General features: G+C 55.6%; 1 protein-coding gene across 1 annotated transcript in view; it reads right to left on the minus strand.

Annotated features, from left to right (window-relative positions):
- Window positions 1-1,445: 1,445 nt before the first annotated feature.
- Window positions 1,446-26,311, minus strand: part of HS3ST6 (heparan sulfate-glucosamine 3-sulfotransferase 6) — a 29,948-nt gene continuing 5,082 nt past the window's right edge. The window contains 1 exon segment of the mRNA XM_039560596.1: window positions 1,446-2,316. Within this exon segment, the coding sequence (XP_039416530.1) occupies window positions 1,698-2,316 (619 nt within the window). The 3' untranslated portion in view covers window positions 1,446-1,697.

The raw sequence follows: 26,311 nt of genomic DNA on the forward strand, positions 1-26,311 counted from the left end.
ATCAGCGTTTCCAGGCTTTCACAGGCACTTGGGAAACTTTAAAGCCCTTCGTGGAGAATAATTTGGTCGAATGTCGTGGCTGGAAACAAAACCTAAACAAGCAGAGTGCAGTCCATCATGCGGAGCTGCCAGCGAGGCTGACAAGGGGCTCCAGCCGCTCCGACATCCCACCCCCGGTGGGGCGGTGGCCGGGGGTCACAGGGCTGGGGGGACACGGCGGGAGGACCCCGCAGTGGGCACGGGGTGCTGAGCCCATCCCCGCCAGAGCTGCATCACTCTGAGGGCTTTGGGATTTCAACCAGCACAAAACCAGTCCTGGTTTCATCGCCTCTCACTACTCCTTGGCAATATCCCGCTCTATGCTGGTCACAAAGCCCCCAGGGACTGTCACCTCGATGGCCTCTCTCCTCACAGAAACAGGCACCTGTTCGCATTTCACTCCAGCGGCACCTTAAGCCTGTCCCTGCACGGGTCACTTGTCCCGGGAATGAACAGGAACATGCCCAACCTCACCTGCAGCCCGGAGCTGGGACGGGAAACAAACCTCACCTCCAGGGGCACAAGCGAGGTGCCAGGACCCGGGCTGTGGGCGCGGGGGGAGCTGTGCGGGATTAAGCACCAGGTGGGGGTGCGAAACCACACCGGAGCTGGGAGGAAATGGGATGGGGCCCGTTGTACATCCCAGAAGTGGTACCTGCGAGAGGAGAGGGAAAGGGAGAGGGAGAGGCCTCGGCAGCATGGTCACTCTGGGATGCAGGTTTGGGATGCTGCATGATGGAGGAAATCACAGCCAAAGCATATTTGCAAACAATGCAGGGCCTGAGGGCCCTTCAAAACTCATAATTAGCTCATTAAAGAGACAAATACAAGTCACTAATAAGATCTTAGAGGTTAATTAAATGTTTTCCCCATCTTTAATTAAGGGAAAACTAGTTAGTGCAGATTAAAGTAATTTCTGCAGCCTCCCGTGATGACCCTTGATGGCTGCAGATTTGAAAAACTGAGATTATTGAACTGAAAGGGCAGAGTTTGTGGAGAAGCTGGAATTTTCCTCCTAAGGGTTAGAAAAGCCCTGCTCTTTCAGCTGGGCCACTCAAGGAACATGGGAAAGTGATCCACAACTCCCTCTCCCTAAGCCTGGACCTGCCCTTTCTACAAAACTGCTGCTGTTCATTGTTTTGCTCAGCTGGGAAATTCCTATGGACTCTTTTCCATCTGCAAAATATCTCCCAGGATTGGGGTTTGCTGCCCAGCCATCCCCTGGCCACCAGTGACTGTGTCACCCCCAGAAATTGGTTTAGCAAAACCCCACTGGCTGCCTGCCCCAGAGGCCAAGTGGTTTCCAAAGGTTTTATTCTGGATGGTGGATCCATTATCCTCATGCACACAAACCCATGCTCCCACCTGCCACCCAGAGTGCTCCCAGTTAACAGAGATCAGCAAGGTTTATATGGAAGAATATTTAATCTGCTCAGGGAGGGGAGAGGGCTCATCTGTGGCTTTATTTCTTAAATATTTCTCTCTACTCCAGAAAAGTCCATTTCTTGCCAGAAAAGGTCTGATATAAATTAAAATGAAGGGAGGAGGGTGCTGGTGGGGTGGCCATGGCCATCCCTGGACCACAGTGACCACGGGCATCCCTGGACCACGGTCCTGGCAGTCCAGGTGCCAGCCCGGCAGCATGCCCTGGGGATGGCTCAGTCCCACCCAAAATCCTGCCCTGTCATCTGATAAAACTTCATGTTGAAGGGTCTGTAGAACTCCCGCAGGCGCTGCACCACCTGCCCGTCGATTTTGGGGTGCGGCCGCCCCTTGGATTTCCCCAGGCAGCGGGGTTTGCTTCCCCCCTCCGGCTTCTTCAGGCAGGGAAAGCCCTTGGTCTCATTAAAATAGAAATGTTTGTCTGTCACCACCCTCTGGAGCCCCAGGAAGTCCTGGACACGGCCCATCTCCCCGGCAGGGTCGCTGACGAGCCTCTCCCCGCTGACGAAGAGGAATTTGGAGAGCGGGAAGTACTGCAGCCAATTATCCAGGTGCTTGGCATAGATCCCGATCCTCACCGCACTCCAGCTCGTGTCAATCAGTCCCGTGCTGAGGTTTTTGAAGGCCAGGGCCTGGAAGCTGGGGATGGAGGGGTTTTTGGAGAGGGTCTGTGTGTAGTCCGAGATGGCGCGGGTGACGGGGTTGCGCACCACCACGATCAGCTTCGTGTCCCGGGACATGTTGTAGATGCGCCGCGGGGCCTCCTTGGTGACAAAGTAGCTGGGGGTCTTCTCCATAGTGATCTGTCCCTCCAGGGTCCGTGGCATCAGGCTCCTGAAGAGAGAGAGGGACACGGTCAGGGCTCAGCTGCTCCCATCTGATGCCACAACAGGTGGGAACAAGCCCTAAACCAAGCCAGAAATGCTCAGGGGCCTCCCAACCACAGCCACCTCCCCCCTTTCCCTCCTGCCCCACCTTGGCACACCCCACTGATCACTTCCTCCGGAAGCCCCCGTGCTCCAGCCTCTCTGCTCACCTCAGCATTCCCTTTGTCCCCTCCAGAGTCCATCCCTGGGAAGGAGCTGACTGTCACTCTGCCTCACCAGCAGCATCCACAGGGCACCTGCAGGCTGCTGTTCCCCCTCGGAATTCCCCCAAGACCCCTTCCCAACCCTGGAAATCCCTCCTGTTCGTCTCCTGCCCCCCAGTTTCAGTGGCTGATGGGCATCTCAACACACGGTTTGGAACGGGGCCAGTTTTCATCCCGGCCTCCAGTCAGATTTCATGTCCTGGAGGTTCCAGCTCGCCCCGTGGGATTGCAGAGGAAAATCCCACCACGGGGGTGATGCCCAAGCACCAGCTGGGAATGGAGATGCCCACCAAGGCTCCCTCCTCCTCTGCCTCCAGACAGGGAGCAGTTAAAGCCAGAAAAAGACTGTTTCCTTTTCAAAAGAAAGGCAAAAAACCCTGAGGGCCCAGCCATTGTGCTGGGTAAAATTCACTGCTCTGATTGTTCCCTCGTGCACTTTAATGAGGCATTAATTGCCGCAGAAATTACCCAGCCATGTCACCCCGTGTGACAGAGCGGGTCCTCCCTGCCACCAGCACAGGCACCTGCCCCACTGCCCTCTACATCCTCCTCTTCTGCCTCCAAGAAGAATCACAGAATCCTGGAATGTTTGAGAAGGGACCTCACAGATCATCCAGTGCCACCCCCTGCCACGGGCAGGGACACCTTCCACTATCCCAGGGTGCTCCAAGCCCCGTCCAGCCTGGCCTTGGACACTTCCAGGGATCCAGGGGCAGCCACAGCTGCTCTGGGACCCCCATCCCACTGCTGGGGGGTTGTGCCTGGCAGGGAGCCGGGTCCCCATGGCGGCTGGGGACAGGGACAGGGCTGTGCTGGGGGGAGTCAGGGCTCTGCCCAGAAGCATCTGGTCCTTATGTAATGGGAAAAGCTTGAGGTTTCTGGGATTTTTCCCCTGGACTCAGGAAAGAACACTTTATTAAAAGCATTTGCGAGCGACGTTGGGCCCCCACAGCTCCTTCCCCCAAACAAGAGGCAGAAGCCACTTGTGGCTTCCCCCCCCCCCCCCTTATTTTAATTTTTGCACAGTGCCAAAATGTGCAAAGTTTTTAGAGCCACTTCCTGTCCCTGGTGACCTCACCTGGCAGCACAGCCCCTCTGGCACCAGCAGGATGCCCTTCAACGATCCATGAATCCCAGGGAAGCCATGGGTGCTTTTCGCATCCTTTCCAGCACCTTTTCCCTCCCACCCCAAATAACAGCACTCACCAGAGGCTGACTGACAGAGCTCCTGCTGGGAAGCACCTTCCCAAACCAGGATCAGACCCATGCCCATCCCCTCCCTGTGCTCATCCAGAGCCAAGGAAAACCCAACGGCACAGCCCCAGCTCCACTGGGAGCATACCACAGCTCCACCCTCCTGCTGGGGCTTCCGGGCCAGCCAAGCATCCTTAGCTTTAATTCCGTTCACAAGGTGCCACAGGGTTTTCCAGGCTGCTTCACCAGCTTCTCCTGGCAGCTTCCTGAGGCATCCCTGCAGTGTTTCCCTGGATGCCACTGGGATTTCCAAACGGCTCCTTCCTCATCCTCTCCCAACCCCAACTCTCTCAGCAAACCTGGGCTGAGGCCCTAAACCAGTCCCTCAATAATAAACAATAAATTATTTATTACCAACAGCAAACACTTGGGATGACGTGATGGGAGACCCTGGAGAGTCTGTGTTAAACCAAAACCTGGCCCTGGACACTTCTGGGGATGGGGCAGGCAAAGCCCCTCTGGAAAACTCTCTTATCCCCCTCTTCCTTCCTGCAGAGGGACATCGGGGCCAGGCTGAGCCCCCCAGTGCCAGGGCCATCCCTAAGGGGTCTGTGGGGCAGAGGGACCCCATGGACCCCACTCCCCCACACCAGCAGCCCCTGCACCCATCCCAGGGCTCCTCAGCACAGGGGAGCTGCACCTCATCAATTACCACCAAGCACACCACCCACGGCTTAATTACCATGTAATTAACAGAAGTTTTAATAAAAGCCCAGGCTGGGGCAGTGGTTCCTATGCCGGGCTGCAGGGACCTTCCCATCCCGGGATCCTGTTGGGAACAGCAGCCTCCAAGCATTAATTGTGCAACACCTCCTCTTCCTCAGCAGCCCAAGCACTTCCAGCTCCTTGCACGACAATTACGCATTTCACATTTTCATTAACTCCCTAATACTTCCCCTAAATTACCCCGGTTAATTATTGATAACACCCAGATCCCTCCAGATCTGGCTTAAACTGGCAAAGAGCAGAGCCGGCTTTGTTATGCTCCACTTTAGCACAAACATTAGGAACTTTAATTAAATTTACAGTTAATTCTTATTGACCTTAAGAGAGCACCGTGGGAATGCCGAGCAGTGCCTGCAGGTACAGGACATGGCAGTGGGGGAGCCTTGGAAGGAATTGGGATTTCCAGAGGAGACTGTGTGCCTGGGAAAAGGCATAAAACCCTTTTACCTCTATTAAGCTGATAAATTTTCATTTTTAATTAATAAAACAACTGGCACTTGAGAGGCATCGGAGCTGGGGTTTCCTGTGTGGAGACATTCAACACGTGAAAATGCCTCCTCAGTTAAGGTAACACACAATAAATTACAGCAGATAAAATGATGATAAAAATGCAGACAGCTGTATTAAATAGTGATTAACAGCCACAGCAGGCAGGGAGTCAAAGCAGACTTCAAAAACTGGGCCAGCATAACTTTCCAGAGCTAATTGGTTCATGATTCCTGATGATTTTTGGAGCAGAACTCCTCCCAGCACTAAGCTGAGAGATCAGGGGATGCACTCTCAGGAGATAAATAAGTCTCCAGCCCAAAGCATCCCTGAGTTATCACCCATGGCAGCTCCAGGAAGAAAATTAACTCTATCCCAGCCCAAACCAGGAGAGCAGGACAGGCTCTGCCTAGAATTCATCCCCTTGAAATGCCAGGTAGAAGCTTTCCCATGGATACAGGTCCAACCTGTGCAGGGAGCGAGATGGGGGATCCCCAAACCCCAGATCAACCACAGGTGGAAGTGATGGGTGCCACAGGGTCAGGGCAGTGGGTGCCACTGGGTCAGGGCTTGCAGGTTTTATGTTATCACCAAAAAGAGAAAAAAGGGGGGAAATAAAAACCCCTCTCCATCACTATTTTTAAAAAATAAGCCCTGACAAAAAAGCCCGGACAAAAGGAGTGAAAGGAAGGGATTTCTGCCGGAGGGGGGACATGGTTGAGAGCTTTCTGCAGGGCAAAGAAAATTTCAAGGCACCGAGATGGGCCATGGGACGCTGGGGACAAAACCAGCGCAGCTTAGCGCGGTGACGGCTCTGCCAGCCCCAGCCCCAGCCCCAGCCCGGGCAGGGGACACCCCGCGGCTCCAGGGGACAACCCCCCCCCCGCGGGCAGGGTGAAAGGCAGCCGGGACGGGGCCCGGGGGGGTGACAGAACCGTTTTTGTGCAAATGTAAAATAGTTTGGAACCGGGAGAGGGGGCCAAGGCTCGGGACAGATTTATCCTCTGGCGGCAGACACCCGGTACCACCCGGATCTGCATATGAATCGTCCCTCGGGCTTATCTCAGCCCGGGACAAGGCTGCCTTTGTGGCCCCACGGCAACTCTCAAGTTGTCAAACTGGAACCAGCTCTGGAAACTCGGAGATAGCGGCCTTTTCCTTCCAGGCAGCTCAAATAGCAGCACCTTCACTGGGGAAAGAGGTGGGAGAAGGCAGGAAGGGGGACGGGATGTCGGGAGGGGCAGACCCAGCCCCGTATCCCTGCTCCCGGCCCTGCCGAGGAGCTCCCACTGCTGGGGGACGTGGCAGACCCCTATTCCCCCAAAAAGGGGTGGGCAGCCGTGCTTACCCCATCCCAGACCTCTCCATGGCCGCTTCTTCCCGGAGGAATCACCGGGCATCTGCTGGATCAGCGCAGAGCACGGACGGCTGGGCTGGGAAGGCTGAGCTGGGCAGGATGAACTGGGAAGGAAGGATGAACTGGGAAGGAGGAACTCCCCAAGCCGCCCGGGACCAAATTAGCCCGTATTCCTTTTTACTCCTAATTACCGCGCTGTTCCCCCTCTCCTTCCCCAGCAGGTCCTGCCAGTGCCCCCCAGCGCTCCCCATCCCCGAGCTGCCTCCATTATTTTTGATTCTTTCACCAATTCAAAAATGTGCAAATGAGGCCGCGGCTTCCCAATCAGGCCTGGCCGGGAGCTAATTGGCTTTAAGCAGGGAGCCCTGAATATGCTAATGACGGCAGTAACAAGCCTGTGATGCGCCTGGAAGGGGAGCCGAGCCCTGGGCTCCACCACGGGCTGACTGAGACACGTCAATTAACAACCAGGCAGATAATTTATTAATGCTCCTGTGCACCCCTCTGCCCTTTGCTCCTAATTACAGTTTGATACATGAAACAGCGAGGGGGTTTGGCGGGTCGTGCTCCCAGCTGGAGCGTCCCCAGGGCCTCCTCCTGCCCCCCAGAAGCTCTTAATTCCCCCCCAGCAGCCCCTCGCCCCACTAAGGACCACGGCTGGGGGGTCTCCAGCCCACACAAAGCACCCCAGAGCTCTCCCACCGCCAGACCAGGGAGGGCGGAGTCTCTGGGCTGGGATTCAGGTGGATAAAGAGGCTCAGAGGAGGAGGAAAATGCGATGGATTGTGCCACGGCTGGTCCCTGGAGGGTCTGAGCCCCCCAAACCCCCCGAGGGGCTCCCCCACCTGCGGGGCTGCAGAACAGTGGGAGGCAGCACTGGGGTCTGGGGGGGGCTCTGGGAAGGGCCGGGAGCCGCGGGGGTTTGTGTTTGACGGGGCATCAAGATCTGGGAGATGTGGAGTGAAGGCAAGGGGAGAAGCTGGAGCCAGCATTTGCATTTCTAATGGCGCGGCTGCTTTCAGCAGTCACCCGACACCCAGTTATTAACCCCCACAAGAACCGGGGCCGGGAAACACTGCTGCTTTTCCCATCCATAAAGTCTCCCAGACCCCTTGGTATCCCAGGTTTCCTGGTAGGAAGGTGAGGAAAAGGCTGTGTCCCCCCCAGCCCCGCAGACCGCACACCCCCCAACCCAGCATTTCCATGGCATTTCTGTGGCCATCCTGCCCATGTGGATAGCCAGAGGCTGCAATTACGGGCAGCTCCAGGCCTTGGAGGGTGTTTTCCTTGCATGGTTATTCCAGCCAGGTCATCAGGACGGAAGGGCTCTGGTGGATGCATGGGATTATGGAAAGCAGGAATCAGCCTTAATCAGGGCACACACAGCTCCTTCCCTGCACTGGAGAAGAGGCTCTTTGGTCTCTTAACGGGGTTTGGAGACAGCCCCTCCTCACCCTTCTTCACTGTGGAACAGCTACAATATATGGGGTCATCCCAAAAAAAATGCCACCTGAATTCCCCCGTGACACTGCCAGGGACCCCTCACAGCCAGCACCGCTATCACAGCCATCACAGCAACCCCTGATGGGGTCCAAAGAGAGCACCCAGAGACTCCTCCTCCCTGATGGAGTTTGAAGAACTGTGCATGAAAAAGCAGCTGAAGCCACCGCTTGGGTGAAAACAGGTGGGAAACAGAACAGCTCCATGGATCCCTAAAAACACTTCAGGAGATGGGGGCTGGCACGTGCCCAGCTTGGTGGGACACGGGGCTGGGGCTGGTGCCCAGTGAGGACGGGGCTGCCAGGGGCACTTGCAGCTCTCCATCCCTCTGGAATGAAGCCCCTCTGCGTGGCAGCAATTAGAAATCTCCTCTCCTGGCCGGCTCCCCAGTGTCCCTTTGATTCCCGGCGCGGGGGCGAGGGGACAGCCTGTGGCAGGTGTCCTGCGTGTGACCTGGGTCAATCGAGGGCTCTGATCTCCAAATGACCCTTCCCAGCAGTGCCCGTGTATCCCGCTCAAACAGCTTGCAGATGAAGGAGCAACAGACTGGAGATGATTTATTCAGGAATTAAAGGTTCAGTACCCCTTTTAAAGGCTGTGCCTCGGCACTGTCAGCCTTCATTGCACACAATTAAAGGGCTTGGCTGTCCCAGCCCCCGCTCCTGCCTTCCAGGGGAAGGAAATCAAACAAAACCACCCCACCCCCCCGATCGTCCCCGCCCCGGGTGGGGGCACTGCTGAAGGTCTCGGGAACTCGGGGCAGGAGTGGCCCTGAGCTCCAGCCTGGGAAGCTGCTCCAGCTCCGTTCTCTGTTCAGAATGGGGGATGGAGGGCTTGGGTTTGCTCCCCGCTCGCAGGAGGGGGATGCTCAGGGCTGGAGTCCTCCTGGCTCCTGGTGCAAAGCCTGGTCCTGCAGCTGGAGCCTGGGGAGATGCTGCTGGAGCTGCACCGGAGAGGATTTATCCCTCCTCCTGGTTATCCCTCCTCCTCGTTATCCCTCTGGACCCCCTCCAGCAGCTCAGCACCTTCTGTGCAGTGAAGGCGCTGCGAACTCCATCTGAATTCCAACCCAGGCTCCAGATTCCCTCTCCCACCTGAGAGGGGAGATCAGGATAAAACCCTGCATGATTGGGATGAATTCTTCCCTTCCAAGCTGTGAGAGCTGCGGTGGTTGGGGGAAGCGGCTCCAGCGGGCTCGAGCAGCAGGAATTCAATGAAAAGCTTCCTTCCTCTTAGGAAAGAAAGGGAAAAAATCCGCTGGCAGCAGCGCTGGGATAATCCCTTTCCAAGGCAGTAAATTTTCCTGCAGCTCCCCCGGAAAGTAATCCGGCGGATTATTGCACCCTTCAGCACAGGCAGCCTTTAAACACCCTCTCCCCTCCCCGTGGATCTGGTGCTTTATGACCTGACCTGCTGTCTGAGCAGGGGGAAACACAAATTACCCTCCTCTGAACCTGGAATACAGACACTGGTGACAGATTTTATCCCCCTGGTAACTGGGATCCTTGGAGTGCCAATAAATAAGGAAAAATTGCTCTTAGAGCTGCCAGGAAGGGAAGGGGATGCCACTAACCGTGACTATCCCAAGGTTTTTAAAAAAAAAATCGGAAAAAAAAATCTCTGAGACCACTCTGAGTATGTCTAAAGTCCTTGTTTTCAATTACAAATAAAAAAATTACACTCATCAGTTCTCGCTAAATAATCCCCTCACGGCAACGGGCTGGTCCCGCCTGGTTTCCCACCTTGATAAAGGAGAGCACAGGAAAGGCCTAAAAAGGTCACAAAAATCATTGGGGTTTTCAGGTTTAAAGTTACACGGGCAGCAGAAATAGAAATTGTTCCACTTCCTGATGCTTGGTTGTGCAAAAGGAAAAGGAAGGGACCCTTTCCATTATCCCAGGTTCCTCCAGCCTGGCTTTGGACACTTCCAGGGATCCGGGAGCAGCCACAGCTTCTCCGGGCACCTGTGCCAGGGGCTCCCCACCCTCCCAGGGAAGGATTTATTCCCAATATCCCATCTATCCCTGCCTGCCCCTGTGAAGCCATTCCCCCCTTGTCCTGTCACTCCCATTCCAAGTGCATCCATCCCCTCGCTGCCACATCCCGCGGGACACTGGCGGTAGGCAGTCCCAGCCCACGGGCAGCGCTGCCGGAGCCACAGGCTCTCAGCTAATTAGCCCGGGCTAATTAACCAGGGCACAGCACGGGTGGCAGGACCCGCATCCCCTTCTGCGGGGATGGGTCCCTGAGATCCCTCCTTGCCCCGATCCCGGGGTGCAGGCGAGGGGCACCCCCAGAATTCCTGCCCGTGCTGCCCACGCTGCCATCCTGGTCCCAGCCCCGCCGCAGGTGCAGGAGCAGCGGGAGCCCGGGAGAGAGGGAGGAAGGGAGGAAGGAGGAATCCACACATGTCTGCCAGATCCAGCCCCTCCCGCCGCCGGCCAATTGACAGCTGCCCTGATTTGATCAGCAGCTGCTGACGAGGCATCAGACAGGTCCCCAGAGCCATGAATAATTTCAGGGTATTTGTGTTTATTTGATCTCAGTATGGGGCGGCCCCGCCGCCAAGCCCGGACCCTCGCAGAGCCACAGGGAAGGGGCTGCCGGGCTCTCCAGATGGTCGCTCCAAGGCCACCGTGGGCAGGGCTGGCTGTCCCCTGGCTGTCCCCTCCAGGGAGCTCTTCGTCCTGCTCCTCACCCTCCTCCTGCACAGCCAGGGGGATGAGGGGGGGACTCCTCAACAACTTGCAGGGAATAGAAAAGATCCCCCCAGCCTCACGATTCCTAACATAGCTCATTCCAACATTTTCAAGGCGTTTATCCAGTTTCTCCTGTTTCAAATGGACCAAAATGAGCACTTTGTGTTTTCTGGGCTCGGGTGCCACGTGCTAGGGCCACCAGGTCCTGCTGGAGTCACCAAGGTTCAGATGTTGGGAAGGAATTAATCATGGTTGGATCTGAGGCTAAGAAATCAAAGATGTGAGGGGTGAGCCCATCCCCTGCCCTCACAGCAACATCCCCACATCTCCATGGGCTGATCCATGCCTACATCTCGTGGAAGCTTCTGCAAAAATACTTTCCCAGTCTGGCTCTGCCCTGCTGAACAAACACCAAGCCCTGCTTGAAACTTGGAACTTCAGCTGCAAACCAACCACGAGCTGTTCTGAAGCGCTTCCAAAACTGCCTCGTTTCTACCTCAGCAAACATAAATCAGCCCTCCCTCGTGAGCTGCAGCCAGGGCTGGCAGCAGAGCCGTGAGGATCCATCAGCACCAGTTCCAGGGACAGTTTTAAGCTCTCTTGGCCAGATCCACAAAAGAGTTTGGGAACACTGAGATCTCTGGTGACTGTGCAGCTCAATCCTCCCGTGAAGGGGATCCCCCTCACCGCCACCCCTCTGGAGAGCTCAGCCAGTGCCTCACTCTGCCTCATTTCTCCCTCCTTCCATTCCATCCTGCCAGGAGCATCCCCTGTTTGGGGACACCCTGTGCCTCCCAGCACCAAACCCCTGCAGTGCTGGACACCCAGCAACAGGGTCTGAGCAGGAGGTGCCCTGGGGGGCACGGGAGTGGGGACACAGCCAGCAGTGCCCTCACCACATGGCGCTGGACCAGCCCAGCTCTGTGTGACCAGCAGCAGCTGCAGGGACATCCCAAAGGGATGCCAGAGCTGTGGGGTTTGCCCGAGGGAAGGAAAGCTCCAGCTCAGGGCAATTCCCTGAGTTCAGACAAACCCCTGCAGGTGCCCGGGCTGGCAGATGAGTGGCATCATCTGCAGCCCCGCTCTTGGCTGGGCACAAGGACCCTCGGGGGGGCTGGGGGGCCCAGGGAGGGAGCAGATGTCCCACAGGCCCCGGTGGGCACTCAGGTGTGGGACAGGGCAGGACAGGAGGGGGATGGGGACAGCGATGTCACAGCTGCACACGGGCAAGAAGGGCTGAAATGTGCTGAGGCAGCAGTGGCAGAGCCTGGGTCCCCAGGCACAGAGGATCCAGGCATTCCCATTTTCCCAGTGTTGCTGTAATGCCTTTGACAGCTCGGGCAGGTGACAGAGGGGCTGCTGCTGCCTGGGCCTGGCAGGAACCTGATGGCCTGGAAGTGGCAGCAGCTCTGCAGAGCCCCAGCTTGGCCCCAGGTTAATGCCCCTGAAGGTGACAGTTACCCCTGACCCCTCGAGAGAGTCACCTGCAAGGACAGAGGGATGGAGCCAGGACTGCCCAGCCCTCACCACTGCCACCTTTCCAGGCTGAGCAGGGCAAGGAGCCATAACTGCATCTCAAAGGAGAGAGCTTTTGGGTCCCCAAAAGCTCCCAGGTGAGAACAAAGCATCCCCTTGTCCCCCTCCCCAGCATCCATCAGCCAAACCCCTCCATGCCACAGCTCAGAGCCTCCTCCTCCTCATCTTTGGGGGCTCACAGGAAAAATTTTACCCTAAACCCCCTGTCCTGGCCACCATCTCCCCGCTTGGCTGCTGTGTCCCCCTGGAGCAGGTTCTGGCTCTCCACAGACACATCCCACGTGTGTCCCAGCTCAGGGTGGCTCTGGGCTGGAGGAGCTCATCTGTCCCCCCTCCTCCAAAACCCAGAACTGGGTTTTTGTGGTGTTTGTCTCGGGTCCGACGCTGTCATGCTGCTCTTGTTGGGATGGAAAATGCATCCAGTTTTCCACAGAAACAACAAATTCCCCCATCTGTGTCAAATTTGTAATCCAGCCTGGGGGAAGATGGGAAACAAATTTAGCTTTCTTTTTTTTTTTTTTTTTTTTTTTTACTATCAGAAAAAGCCTCGTTTCCTGGCAAGGAGCTTCGCCTGGAGCATGGCAGGGATGGGAGCCACTATTCCCAAACTTCTCCGTGCCAGGAGAAGGGAACTGGGAGAGGAGCCCCAGTACTGGATGGGCTGGCAAATGGTTCCTGTCTCCACCAACCTGCTCAGCCACTCCCAGCTGTGTGCAGGGCTTCCCTACCCGGCTGCAGCCCCTCACATGGGACCCCACAACTGCTGCCTCCACAGATAAGGGAGAAGCCTCAGAAATCCAGCCAAGCCTGGACAACGAGACTTGGGAATGCTGGGGATGCTGCTGGGAGCCCCCTCCCCCTCGCACTGGGCTCAGCTGGTCCCCAGGCGAAGGAAATCCCCCACTGAGGAGGGAGCCGGGGCTGGATTACGCACTTTGCTGCAAAAAGAAGGAAAGCTGTTCCTCCAGCTGTGGAAAAGGGGGCTCAGAAATGTCCCAGGAGAGGTTGGATGGGGCTTGGAGCACCCTGGGATGGTGGAAGGTGTCCCTGCCCACAGCAGGGGGTGACACTGGATGAGCTTTAAGATCCTTTCCAACCCAAACCACTCTGGAATTCCATGATATCGATGTTTCTCCAGCTTCCCGAGCCACGGGCAGCTCCCAGAGCTCTGGGTGAGCCCCAGGTGATGGAGATGGGGGGTTCCATCCATCCTGTCGGTGTTCCCTCCCTCCAGCAGGAACTGGGAATTCTTTTACAAACCACTTTTTTCACTGGAAAAGCTTCAGTTTGTGGCAACTGGAGCTATTTGTGGGAAAGAACTGGATTTTGCATATTTTTAGCCTGGTTTCCTAAGGAAGTGTGGCTTGAGCAATCGCACGCTCTGTCTGTTTGTCTGTCTGTCCAGCTGTCTGCCCATCTTCCCCAGCCCTGCTGGATCCCACTGGCCCATTCCAGCTGGACTGGATGGAGGATGAGGATCAAAAATAGGAATTTTTGCACATTTCCGTGAAAAGCTGCAGCTGAGTGGTGGCCAGGACCCCGAGCACTGCCCACAGCTCAGGGGGAGGCAACTCCAGCACAGCCCAGAGCCAGCAGCCCCACCCACACCAGTCCAGTCCAGACCAGTCCCACCACTTGGCCTTCAGGATCCCCAGTTCCCACTCAGTACCAGGTGTCTGTGCAGGAAGCATTGTGGAGGAAAGAGAAATGCATCCTTTGCACCCAAATCCCCTCTGGAGAAACTGGAAAAACCTCAATGCCCTTCCCAAAAAGCCCCCCAGGGCAGATTCTTTGGGGTGTCCTTGTTCCCCAGGCAGAGTCTGTTCCCAAGCAGGAGAATCCTCCCTGGAGCCAGGGGCCAGACTCTGCCAGGTCTGGGGCATCAGATATCCATCCCACATCCTGACCCGCATCCCAGGGCAGCGCCAGTCTCCAGGGACTCTGCTGGTTTGTCCCCACTCTGCCTTTTCCATAGGAAAAACAAGGAGGAAGTGTCCCAGCTCATCCCAGCCTCATGGCGTGAGCTCTTCCCAGTGAGGAAAACACCCCGGGATCAGGCAAATCCATGTTCCCATGGGCTCCTCCCTCTCCCTGAGCCCAGAACAGGACACTCACTTCCCTACTTGCACAGCACTGGGAGTGGTTTGGTGAACGAGAATTCCAGCAATTCCAGCAGCCAGGAGGCTGAATCCATTCCCCATCTCCCACAGCACCTCCATCCTTAACTCGACACTTCAGGCTCTGGCGCTGATGGATGAGCAGAGGGATGATGGATGGGAGTGTGACTCGACAGAACATCGATCCCAGCAGCCCTGGGCAGCAGAGCCGGAGGAACCAGGGAGCCACAGCAGGGCTGGAGCCAGCCTGACAGGCTGCAGCAGGAAAATTCCTTCATGGAAAGGGCTGTCCAGGGCAGGGGTGGAGTCCCCATCCCTGGAGGGATTGAAAAGCCGTATGGATGTGGCACCTGGGGACAGGGGTGGTGGCCTTGGCAGTGCTGGGGAATGGTTGGACTCGATGGTCAGAGAGGGCTTTTCCAACCTCAGTGATTCCATGATTCTGTGATTTAAAGGACTGGAAACACCAAGGCTGCAGCAGCTTTGGGAACAGCTGCTGGTGAGGAAAAGCCCTGGATACCACAGCCATGGATTCGGGAACTGCAGCACAGTTTGGGTGTCTGATAACACCCAGCCTGAAAACATCCACAGGCAGCAGCCACGGAGAGCAACAGCTCCCTGTGCCTGCCCCTGGATCCCTGGAAGTGTCCAAGGCCAGGCTGGACAGGGCTTGGAGCACCCTGGGACAGTGGAAGGTGTCCCTGCCCAGGGCAGGGGTGGCACTGGATGGGCTTTCAGGTCCCTTCCAACCCAAACTTTTCCATGATTCCATGATTCATTGGTCCCAGAGCCAGCCCCATCGCCCCCCAGGAGCAAGGCAATGATCCCACACTTCTGTGGGATCGCCCACTCCACAGGGAGCTGAGGCAGTGCCCAACCAGGACACTTGTGAGCTCTGTGTCCCTGGGATGTGAGGGGGAGAGATCTTCCCAGCCCAGGGCCCCAGCAGCTGCTGCAGGACCACAATTTTCCCTTTTTTCCCCTTTTTGAATGCAAGGGAGGGAAAATCCGGGGCTGTTGGAGCTCCAGGAGCGGCGGGAGGCCAGGAGGCGTTCCTGCCACGGCGCCACGCCGGGACTCTGGCTGCCCGGGAAAGGCAGGGAGGACACTGGGAGCTTGTTTGCTGCTGGAGCCCCGCAGGGTGGGGTGTTCAGGGCTGGCAGGAGCAGTTCCCCAAAGCCTCCCCTCCGCTGGTGGCAGCCAGCACAAAGGGACATCTCCTGGCAGTGTCCCTGTCCTCATCCCTGGGGATGGGGACACGGCACCTGCTGGGATTATCCCTTGGTCCCCCCAGGTTTGGACCTGGGCTCTGCTCCCCCCATTCCAGGGCTGGTGGCAGCAAAGGGAAGGGAGGCTGGAAGTTGGGAACTGCACTCAGGTGACCCAAGGGGACTGATCCAGGAAAGCCTCGGGATCAGAGGGGCTGGTGCAGGGCATTAATCAGAATCACAGAATTGCTGAGGTTGGAAAAGCCCTCCAAGATCAACCCAACCCTTCCCCAGCACTGCCAAGGCCAGCACTGACCCATGTCCCCAAGTGCCACATCCACAGGGTTTTAACTCCCTCCAGGAATGGTGACCCCACCCCTGCCCTGGGCAGCTGTGCCAGGCCTGGACAGCCCTTTCCAGGAAGGAATTTTTCCTAATATCCCACCTAAACCTCCCCTGGCACAGCTTGAGCCTTGTCACTTGGGACGAGAGACCGACACCATGGCACTTTGTGCTCCAGGATGGAGGGAAGGAATGGAGCCCTTGGCAGAGCCCCACACCCCTGGGGACATGGGACATCCCTCTGTCCTTTAGGATGGAACTGGCCCTCGGATGGATGGATGGATGGATGCACAGATGGACAGGCAGCAGGACAGCCCAGGAAGCGCTGCTGGCTTCTATTTGAGGGAGAAGCGACCACAGGGATGGTCTGTCCTGGGATTTGGGGCTTCTCCCATGGGTGTTCACCCACCAGCCAGGGCTTTCTGCAGGGATCCTGGGAACCCCGGGAATCCCGGGGACAGTGACACCACAGCAGGGCCCTAGCAGAGCCCCCAGGCTGGTGCCAGGCTCAGGACACACACACTGTGCCAGTGGGCACAGGGATAATGCTCCGCTGGATCCCCCCATGGAATGCGGAGGATGCCACATGGGGACACACTGGCAGCCAGGAGGAATTCTGCTCCAGGACTGAATTTAAATATCGGGGAATAAAAGTAGTTCTGAAAAGTGACCTTGCAGCAAATTGCTTTTTTCCCTGCACAGCAGCAGCTTTAAAGTAAAACAACACAACCCCAACCCTTCTTTAGGCATTCCCAAATAGTTTTTTCCCAGTGATTGTGAAAATTTAGATCAGAAAACGTGTTGGGTAAAAATATTCAATTCCCCACAGCCTGCAGAGCCTCATCAAAAATCCATTTGAAGTATTACTCTCAAATCCCTCATGGCAATGGGATATTTTAAGGTCAGTTAAACTTATTATTCACTCAAGATTTGCTTTCAGGTCCCTGCATATTTCAAACAGATTTTCCCTCATCTCTAACCCAACTGTGTTACAAAAAGCCCTTTCCTCCCCCACCCCCCTTTTTTTTCCTGAAAAGAAAAAAAAGTTGTCAAAAGAAAAGATCCTAATCAGAAACAGCTTCTGAAGCCTTAAAAGCCACTACAGTTTGTACTTGTTACCCAAAAACACTGACGCTATCTCCAGATCCCTAAATCCCCTGACTCCCAAAACACTGAATGGAGCCGTGCTTGGAAAAGAGGAATTAACTCGAATTTGTTTTTCTTATTTGCAATTCATTTCCTCGCAACAGGGTTTACACACGGGCTTATTTTCTTCTCCCTCTCCTTGTACAAGGAAAGAAAGCAACTTCCAAACCTGCAGCCTGGGTTACTTTTGGATTATTTAGGATTTCCAGCTCGATGGAATTGCAATTTCTGCTCCTACCATGCCTTTCCCCTCACAGGTACTTTTGGTTGGGGTTTTTTTATATAAAGATCACCTAAAAAGTACAATTAAAAAATTTCCCCTAAACCACAAATGCCCATTTTCAGCTGGAGAGGGGAACACTCCAGGGAGAGTTCGGAGCCCCTTCCAGGGCCTAAAGGGGCTCCAGGAGAGCTGGAGGGGGACTTGGGACAAGGGATGGAGGGACAGGACAATGGGAATGGCTTCACATGGACAGGCTGGGTCAGATGGGATGTTGGGAAGAAATCCTTCCCTGTGAGGGTGAGGAGGGACTGGAATGGATTTCCCAGAGAAGCTGTGGCTGCCCCATTCCTGGAAGTGTCAAGGCCAGGTTGGATGGGGCTTGGAGCACCCTGGGATAGTGTGTCCCTGCCCAGGGCTCCTGGACACAGGATGGGCTTTAAGGTCCCTCCAACCCAAACAATTCCTGGGATGTAGGGGTCATCCTTACAAACCATCCCCTGCTCCCTGCGTGCTGCCCAGCGTTTATACCTCGGATAACAATTCCCAGATCCCTGGAGGTCACAAACAGCATTAAGAGCTCTGCCCAAAGCCACCACAGGAGGCAAATTGAGCTGAGAGAAAGAGATTGCAAGTGCCCTAATCTTGCTCTGGAGAGCAAAGACTTTGGGAATTATTCCCCATTCTCAGTCCCTGCAGCCATCTGGGCTGCATTTCTCCACTTACTCCATCAGACATATGCTGCTTTTATCCCTACCCCTGCCAGCTCTCCGCTGTTCCCTGAAAACATGTGCACCCTCCACTCTCTGCTCATTCCCAGCTCGGCTCCAAGCAGAGGCTGCGAGTTCGGCTTCCAGCAAGCAAGCCTGGCCCTCAGAGCTGCTTCCACCCACAGATTTCTCCCTAAAAATCCCTGTTTGCCCAAAACAAGGCAGAGTGAGATGTAATTCCAAGTTGGAGCCCCGCTGCTGCAAAGCGGCATCGCTCCTCCGAAGCCAAGAGGATCCTACTGAATCCTGCCAGGAAGGGCTGGGAGGGGAGAACTCCTCCAGCTGGGAAGCCCTGGAGGACCAGAGTCTCCAAAAAGAGGTTTTCCCTCAGATCCCACACTGCTCTCCAGCCTGACACCACACAGGCTCTGCTGGACACTGACATATGGGATAACATACAGGATAACATGGAATAAAACATGGGATAACACACAGAATAACACACAGGGTAACATGGGATAGAACATGGGATAACACAGGGGATAGCACATGGGATAACACATGGGATAACATGGGATTAAACATGGGATAACACATGGGATAACACATCCAGGCTATCCCAGTCAAGGTGTGGGACCTCACACCACCTTCTCCCACCAGCCCCCTCTTCCCACCTTCCACTTCCAGCTTTCTTCCCTCTAACAAGCGGAACGTCCAAAGGGGACCAGAAGCCAGAACTGCAAGTACCAGGATGGAAAGGGAGAAATGGGAATGTTGCACTGCTCCAGCAACAAAGGCTCCCACCACCTGAACCAGCAGGACCTGGACCTCTACAGACACCCAAGGGCAAGAGAAGGAAATCCAACAGTCTGTCCAAGGGCAGCCGAGCTGTCACTCCAGTGCTGGGCGTGGGAACAGACCCACGAACCGTGAAGCTCTTTCGGAGCTGCTCTTTGGGATCAGGCTGAGCTTCCACCAAGCAGGAAGATTCCAGCCCTGGCTCTCTCCCCACTGGAGATGACTTCCTTTCCCTCAGCAGGACCCTGCTCCCCACAGCCCCCAGCAAAGCCCATCTTCACCTTCACATCCACTTTGGCTGCACCTTCCTCTTCCACGAGGCTCTGGCCACGAGCGCCCTTCCTGCAGGAAGAGCCTCTCCCGGCCCACAGCAGGGCAAGGAGGGAATTACATTTCATTACACGCACGGTCCAGGGGCTTAAGTGTCAGGCCAAGCATTACCAGATGTGCAGGGCTCTCCCTCAAAGCCATCCCCAGGCTTCAAGGCCTCCTTGGATATTTAATCTGTTGGTATCTGGGGTGTGAGGGTCAGGGATGGGGTTTCCATGCAGATGCTACAAATCTTCTCTACTTTTACCATCACCTTTTAATAACACCGTAAATCACCAGGCACTTCTCAGGTGACCCAGTAATTGCCCATTTGTGTCTCTGAGCAAAACTCAGCCAGATTCTTCCTCCTCTCTGCAGCGAAGGAGCCCTGCTGGGAGCAAACTCTGGGGGGCCGCGTGCCCCTTCTCTCCTCCAGCAAAGTCATCTCCTGGCATCTGTGCTTCAGCTGCAGCGTGGCAGCACGAGGAGAGGGCGAGGAACTGATACAGGAAGATTAAAAAAAGGTTGGATGGGTCTGTTCCTAATGTGAGCCTTGCTGCTCGCAGCCTTTGATTGCTGCACAAATAAAAGATGGAAATTCACTGGAGGCAAAGGAATTAATTAACGGGAGAAGAAAGGAGCATCAGTCTGTTGGAGGCCTGGCATCAATTCCGAGCTGAGTTTTGAAGTGGCAACAGTTTTCCTTGTTCTTTTAAGTTGTTCTTCTCCGTCCTGCACGGTGACTGGGGGAGCTGACAGCACATGTGGAGTCTCATTCTGATCATCCTGGGATGAGGTGACCCTGCTGGCACAGGACAAACCTGCCTGGCTGTGGGGGCACCCCCAGCCGCTGCTCCAGCACCTTCCACGTCCTGCTGCTCCCAGCTGCTTTCATCTGATCTGCTGAGATCCTCAAACCACGTGGAGCCACCATCCTTCACCAGGCTGCTGGCATGGTTTGGAGGCTTTTATGGCCTGGGAGATGGTTTGGGAGATGTTTACATCTCCAAGTGGTTTCATAACCTCTGCCACTGAGGTTTTGCTGCAGGTGAGAAGAACATGAACCACCTCCAGCCCAATGCCAGTTCAAACTGGGATTCTGTTCAAACACAGCTGTGCACGTTCACATGGGCCATGGTTCTCCTGGTTCCTGAGACTGTTTTCTTGCCTTCAGGACATGCTGGCTTCAAGCAAGAACTGAAGCTCTCCCTGTGCCAAGGCTCCATGACTCCAAAATCATCGAATCTCTGGGGATTCCTAATAAAATCAGAAGAGTTCCCACCCCATCCTCCACCCGGGTCGTGCTTTAATTTACGTTCAGCTGCATGCAAAGAGCAGGATCTGTCCCCAAGAGCTTCCCAGCTGAGCTCAGGGGGTCTCACAGCCTGATTTCTTTCCAAAGAGCACTGCTCACCCCTGCTCTGTATCCATCAACTCAGCTCCAACCTCACCCAGCAGAAGTGGGGGTTTGGGGGCTGTTTTGGGGTCAGAGCTCGGTACATCACACACACACAGATGAGGGTGGAAGTCATCAGCCCTTGGTGTCATGAAACCAGAAACCCCAAACAACCAGGTGTGCGTTGACACTTCCAGCAGCTTGTTGGGCTGTGACGCTGACATGAGGCTCACACAGCTGGACACAGCTGGAGTTAGGTGGTCACTAAGCCTTTAAGCCTTTATTTAAAGACATTTTGCCTAGAAAAAAAATGTTTAGAAAAGGTCTTGCACCACCAGAGTGATTAATGCTGAAAGGAATCTCCCCTTCACAGTTCCTTTTCAGTAATTCCAGGTTTATGAGCCTTTAACATGACAGAGGCCTGGGTGTGATCCCTGCTCAGCCCCGTGGTTGCAGGACACCCTCACACGATTCCTGATACTCCTCAAAGCAGGGAAATATGAATTTTTAATATTCACACCAAGATCAGAACTGAGCAAGGCTGTCCCTCATTATCTGCCTTGTAACGAGACTGGGATCAAACGGAGTGAGGACACGGTGGCTGAGAGACACCGGCCCCACACATCCCTTCTGATGACACAGCGGGTAATTAACTGGCATGTCACACTCAGGCTAACGAGGGTGACCTGCTGGGGCCACACCAGGCTCCCAGCCCTATTCCCTGCCTGGGGCTGGGGGCTCTGAGGCCACCTCTGCTCACCTCTGGGCTGGACTCATCACGAGGGATGAGCTGGATCAATGGATCCCTCCCAACTTGCGATATTCTGTGACTCTGTGAGCTCCGAGCTCAGCACAGGCAATGTCCCCTCTGCCATCACAGCCCAGGGCCCGGGGGAGGTTGGGGTCATTGTCCCTGGTGGCTCCCTAAACCAGCCCAGGGATCTGGGGGGGCTGGGGACACCTTCATCACTGACTGGGAAGAAGCGAGGGATGTGACACAAATGCCTGGAGAGACACAACCACAGCCCTGGGGGACACGAGTGACCTGGAGCCATCTGCCAGGGGTGACACCAGCGTAGAACTGAGACAGAGGCGGAGCCCACCGTGCTTCCATCCATCCCACGCCACCCAAAACGAGCTCTGAGCTCCAGCGGACACAGAGCCTGTCCATCCTCCCTGCAAACCTCCCCGTTCACACCAGCTCCAAATAAACACCAAAGCATCAGTTCAGCCATAGGCGCCAGCCAGAGGCAGCCAGGATTCCAGGAAAACAGGGAAGGTCAGGGCAGGACAGTGCCAGATCACAGCAGGTTAAATCCCAGTCCTGCACAGGGTTCCTTCCATGGATCAGGGCGCTGGGATGCTCCCAGCCCCTCGTGTCCCACCCGGATGCCGCTCCAGCGGCAGCACACGGAGCAGGATCGGCCCTTGGGGACGCCTCTGTCCCTTGTCCTGCTGGCAGCAGCCCAGCCCTGCCCGACGGCTCCTTTGTGCAGGAGAGGCGAGGCGGCGGCCCGGCCCGCGCGGGTGGCGGGGAGCGGATGCAGGTTGTCACGCTCGGGGCTCCGACACCGCGGGGGGACGTTCCGCCCGTCCCTCCCCCCAAACCCGGCTTTTCATGCAGACAAATGATGCCTTCCCTCAACAAAACCTAAATTCTCAGCTGAAAGTACTTGGCAGCGGCCCCTCGAAATTTTTCTCAGGCTTGTGTGGCTTCGGAAGATGACTTTGGGAACCAGAAAAGCGCCAGAGGAAGCGGCCGATGGCTCTTGGGGAAGAATAAACCCCCCGTCCCTCCGGCTGCGCGTCCCGCCGGGCTGGCGCTCCCGGGGATGGAGCGGCTGGGCAGCTCCGAGGGGCTGGGAGGAGCCAGCGGCAGCCCTGGAGAGGCTCCGGCACGCCGGGGACCGCAGGGACATCAGTGTCCCCCCTCCCCAGCTCCAGGTATTGACAGCAGCAGCGATGAGCGATCGTGCTGACAAGCACCTGATCAATGGCACTTATCGAGCCCCTCCGCACTGCCGGTAATTGGAGGATTTCTTTCGCTTCCACTTTATCGACATTTCCTCCCTGGTAGGGTGTCCGTGGAGGCGGGGGGGTTGTCACTTGGAATTACCGGGGAGCTCGGCGGCACAGGCGGGATGGGGACAGCAGGATGGGGGAGCTGGCAGGTGGAGACAGGGAAAACATTTGGGCACGATCAGCACTGACAGGAGCATCCAGAGAGGGCGAAATAAAACAAAATAAAATTAAACAATCTGATGTAGGGCTGTGGAGATGGAAGCATTTTGAGATCCTGCCCTGATGGGGGCTTGTTTTCACCCACCGAAGGAATTATGGAATTGTGGAATCATGGTTGGAAAAGCCCTCTAAAATCATCCAGTCCAACAACCCATGTCCCCAAGTGCTACATCCACACAGCTTTGCAATCCTTCCAGGGATGGTGAATTCCCCACTGCCCTGGGCAGCTGTGCCAAGGCTGGACAATCCTTTCGGGGAAGAAATTCTCCCAGTATCCAACCTGAACCTCCCCTGGCCCAGCCTGAGGCCGTTCCCTCTGCTCCTGTCCCTGTTCCCTGGGAGCAGAGCCCGACCCACCCCGGCTGCCCCCTCCTGTCAGGGAGTTGTGCAGAGCCACAAGGTCGCCCCTGAGCCTCCTTTTCTCCAGGCTGAGCCCCTTTCCCAGCTCCCTCAGTAGCTCGTGGTGCTCCAGTCCCTTCTCCAGCCCCATTCCCTTCCCTGGACACTCCATGTCCTTCCTGCCATGAAGAGCCCAAAACTGATCCCAGACCTGAGCTGAGTCCTCCTGCACCCCCAGCGGGTCCCTCCTGCCCTGGGTTGGGGGCTGCCGTGGGGAGCAGAGGGGCGCCGGGAGCAGCTCCCACCAGCCCTGGGGTTTGGGATGCTGCGGCTCTGGAGCAGCTGGGAAGTTGCACAAGGCAGGAGGCCCCAGCAGCCCCCACAGAGCAGCGCCGGGATGTGGCCTCTGGGGACGGGATCTGTCACTTTCCTTGGCCCTTCCCATCAATCACCGACTCGTCCTTTTATTTATTTATTTATTATTTGCACAACACGGCTGCAAATTCCCAGCTGAATCAGCCTGAACGTGTGGACAGGGCAGGGGAGGAGATGCCGATTCTTCATTCCAGCTACAGAAAGCCCTTCAGGTGTGCCCAGGTCCAGGTGTGCCCAGGGCCACGGCCACGCACACACAGTTCAGGGGCTAAGTGATAAATCAATAGCAAAGCGGTCAGTCAGCCTTTCCCTGCCCAAGGACGTTAACAAGGTCACATCCTTATTCTCTCCACATTAATGAGTGGAGATTCCTAATAAGACCTCAGTGACAAGTGACTATATTAATGTAATTCTCTCCTGCTCCTGATCAATTTTGTGTGTTAAGATGCAGAGCAGCCCCGGTGGCTTGGGATGCTCCTACCACCCCCTCACTGTGGAGCTGCTGACTGGGAGAGAGGAGTTTATTCCCCTCGTGGCCCTGCCTGTTGTGGGGTTTCCTTGATGGAGCACACCTAAATCCCTCCCAGGAGGAGCCCAGCAGCTCATTCCAGTCCCAAAGTGCTGCTGTTCTCCCAGGCTGCCTAAAACATTCCATGCTGCTGCTTTAACAGCCCAGATAGTGAGTGTTTTCTGAATTGAAGCCATTCCCCCCCATATTTCAGTCTGGGACCAGCACTGCTGGTGCTCCAGGTCAGGGCCATCCATGTCACCAGCAGCACGTGGCGGGACAGGGTTGCTCTTTTTGGTCCATGGCCCTGGACCATCTCAGCCATGCAAACCCTGGCTCATCCCCGCTCTCCACAAGCCCTGAAATCACACGGATCTGGATACTGACCCCCGAGCCCTGGGGCGACCTGCAGGATCCCACTCAGGGGGCACAGCTGCCTCTGTGCCCTGGTCACTGTCCCAGTGCCCTGCCTGCCACATCCACCTTTGCATTTCAAACGAGTCTTCAGCTCGAGAGTGACTCACTTAAGGGATGCATGAATAATTTTGAAGATTCCTGTGATCTCCGAGCTGTCTCTGAGCAGAAGGAGAAGGAGGCGAAATCCAAGGAGCCGCTGTGAATTTTCCACCCAGGACAATCACCATGAAAGGTGAGTGTGTAAAACCTCACCAGCACAGCTGAGCTGAGCCCTCAACCCTGCCACGGAGAATGCTCAGGGCTGCAACCACCACGTGTTCGTCATGGTGTGATTGGGGGGGTTGGGGCTGTGCTTCACATGGGGTGAATTTGGGGAGGTCCTGGCACAGGTGCCCAGAGAAGCTGTGGCTGCCCCTGCATCCCTGGCAGTGTCCAAGGCCAGGTTGGACAGGGCTTGGAGCAACCTGGGATAGTGGAAGGTGTCCCTGCCCATGGCAGGGGTGGAATGAATCTTTGAGGTCACTTCCAACACAGATCGTTCCATGAATTCCCAGAGCCTGTGCATCCTCTCACAATGAAAGGCTCAAACCACTGCCCTGATGTGCCCAGCACAGATCAGCCTTGGCTGCCTCCACCCCCCAGACCAGGCTCCCAAACAAGTCCCACAGAAGCCTCTCAGAACACCCCTGTGCTCCTCACTCTAATATTTTGGCCATCCCAAGAGCTGGGATGTGGGGAGGGAGCTGCCAGGCTCAGGTCCTACCCTGCTGCTGGAGCCCTGTCCTGCAGACATGGAGCATCCCTCCATCCCTCCCTCCGACACTCCCAGCTCCCTAAGCAGGAGGATTTCCACAGCCCTTTGAAAAGCCATTTAGAGCTAAGTCTTGGTATTAAACCTGGCCTTTCCTTGGGCAGGTTTTCAATCTCTGCCCGAGCCTGTTGCAGCAGAAAGTTTTTGAAAAGGTCAGGAGGAAGCTTTTAAGCATCTTTGCCAATTAAGTGCTGTAACTCCCTCCCCGCCGCCGGAGCTGCCCATCTCCATCCCAGGGGAAGGTAATTACTGTTTTATAAATAAGCTTTGAACTCTCTTAAGTAATTGTCTCTCCTTGCATGAAAGCGCCCTCTAAATCCACCGGCCTTTTCCACCTTCTGTCACGATCTAAAAATAATCGAGGAGAAAAACCCCGCATAATACCTTTAAGGAGAAACTCCTAAACTTTCCTTTGCACTGCAATGATTATTTCTCCAAGCTTTCAATAGTTCCCCTAACAGAAGCCTTGTGGCTTTCCTGGCTCTTTGCGAATTTTTTTGGCAGTATTTGACATATTTTCAAAACTTCTCTGGAGTTACATGGATTAAAACACCCCCACATTTCAGTATTTCAATTTCTAGCCCCTGAGGTTACAACAGAGAGCACAAGAGAAAGGACAGGAATGAAGAAGCCTTTTCCAAAGGTATTAATTCCCATCATATTAATTTTTCTAACCAGCCCCGTGATTTCTGGGTGTATTTAAGCAGTCTGGGATAGCAGCACTGGCAGATCTGAAATCCTTCAGGAACTCAGGTTACTCCTGCACAACCCGTGCCCAGCCCGGGTGTAATCCCCTCATTTATTTAACAGAGACAGAGACAGGGAAAGCATTCCTCAGACGGGAAGAGCACAGCTCCTTCCACCCTGCAAATCGCAGCTTTTATCCCCAAAATCCCGGCCGACATTAACACGCAGCTCCAATCACTCGAGCCTGACACTATATGAGCAACAGCACAAGGAACAACCCGACTTCATTTTGCCTGGAGGCTGAGCCAGGCTCAAATTTGGGCTCCCAAACCTGCTTGGATCAGCAAGAAGCATTTCATGGGATCGGGAAGAAAAGCCGGAAATAAGGGAATAACAGCGTGAAAGTGGGGGGCAGGAGGGTTGAGTTGTGCTCCTCACCCCATCACTGACCCCCCAAAACAGGACAGGCACAGCCCCTCTCTCTCCCGGCCCGCAGCAATCCCTGTCTGGGAGCCCTTTAAATGGTTTCAAATGTTAATTCCTCATCGTGGCAGTAA

This window comes from Corvus cornix, chromosome 14, assembly GCF_000738735.6.
Source record: "Corvus cornix cornix isolate S_Up_H32 chromosome 14, ASM73873v5, whole genome shotgun sequence".
In the NCBI taxonomy this organism is placed as follows: Eukaryota; Metazoa; Chordata; class Aves; order Passeriformes; family Corvidae; genus Corvus; species Corvus cornix.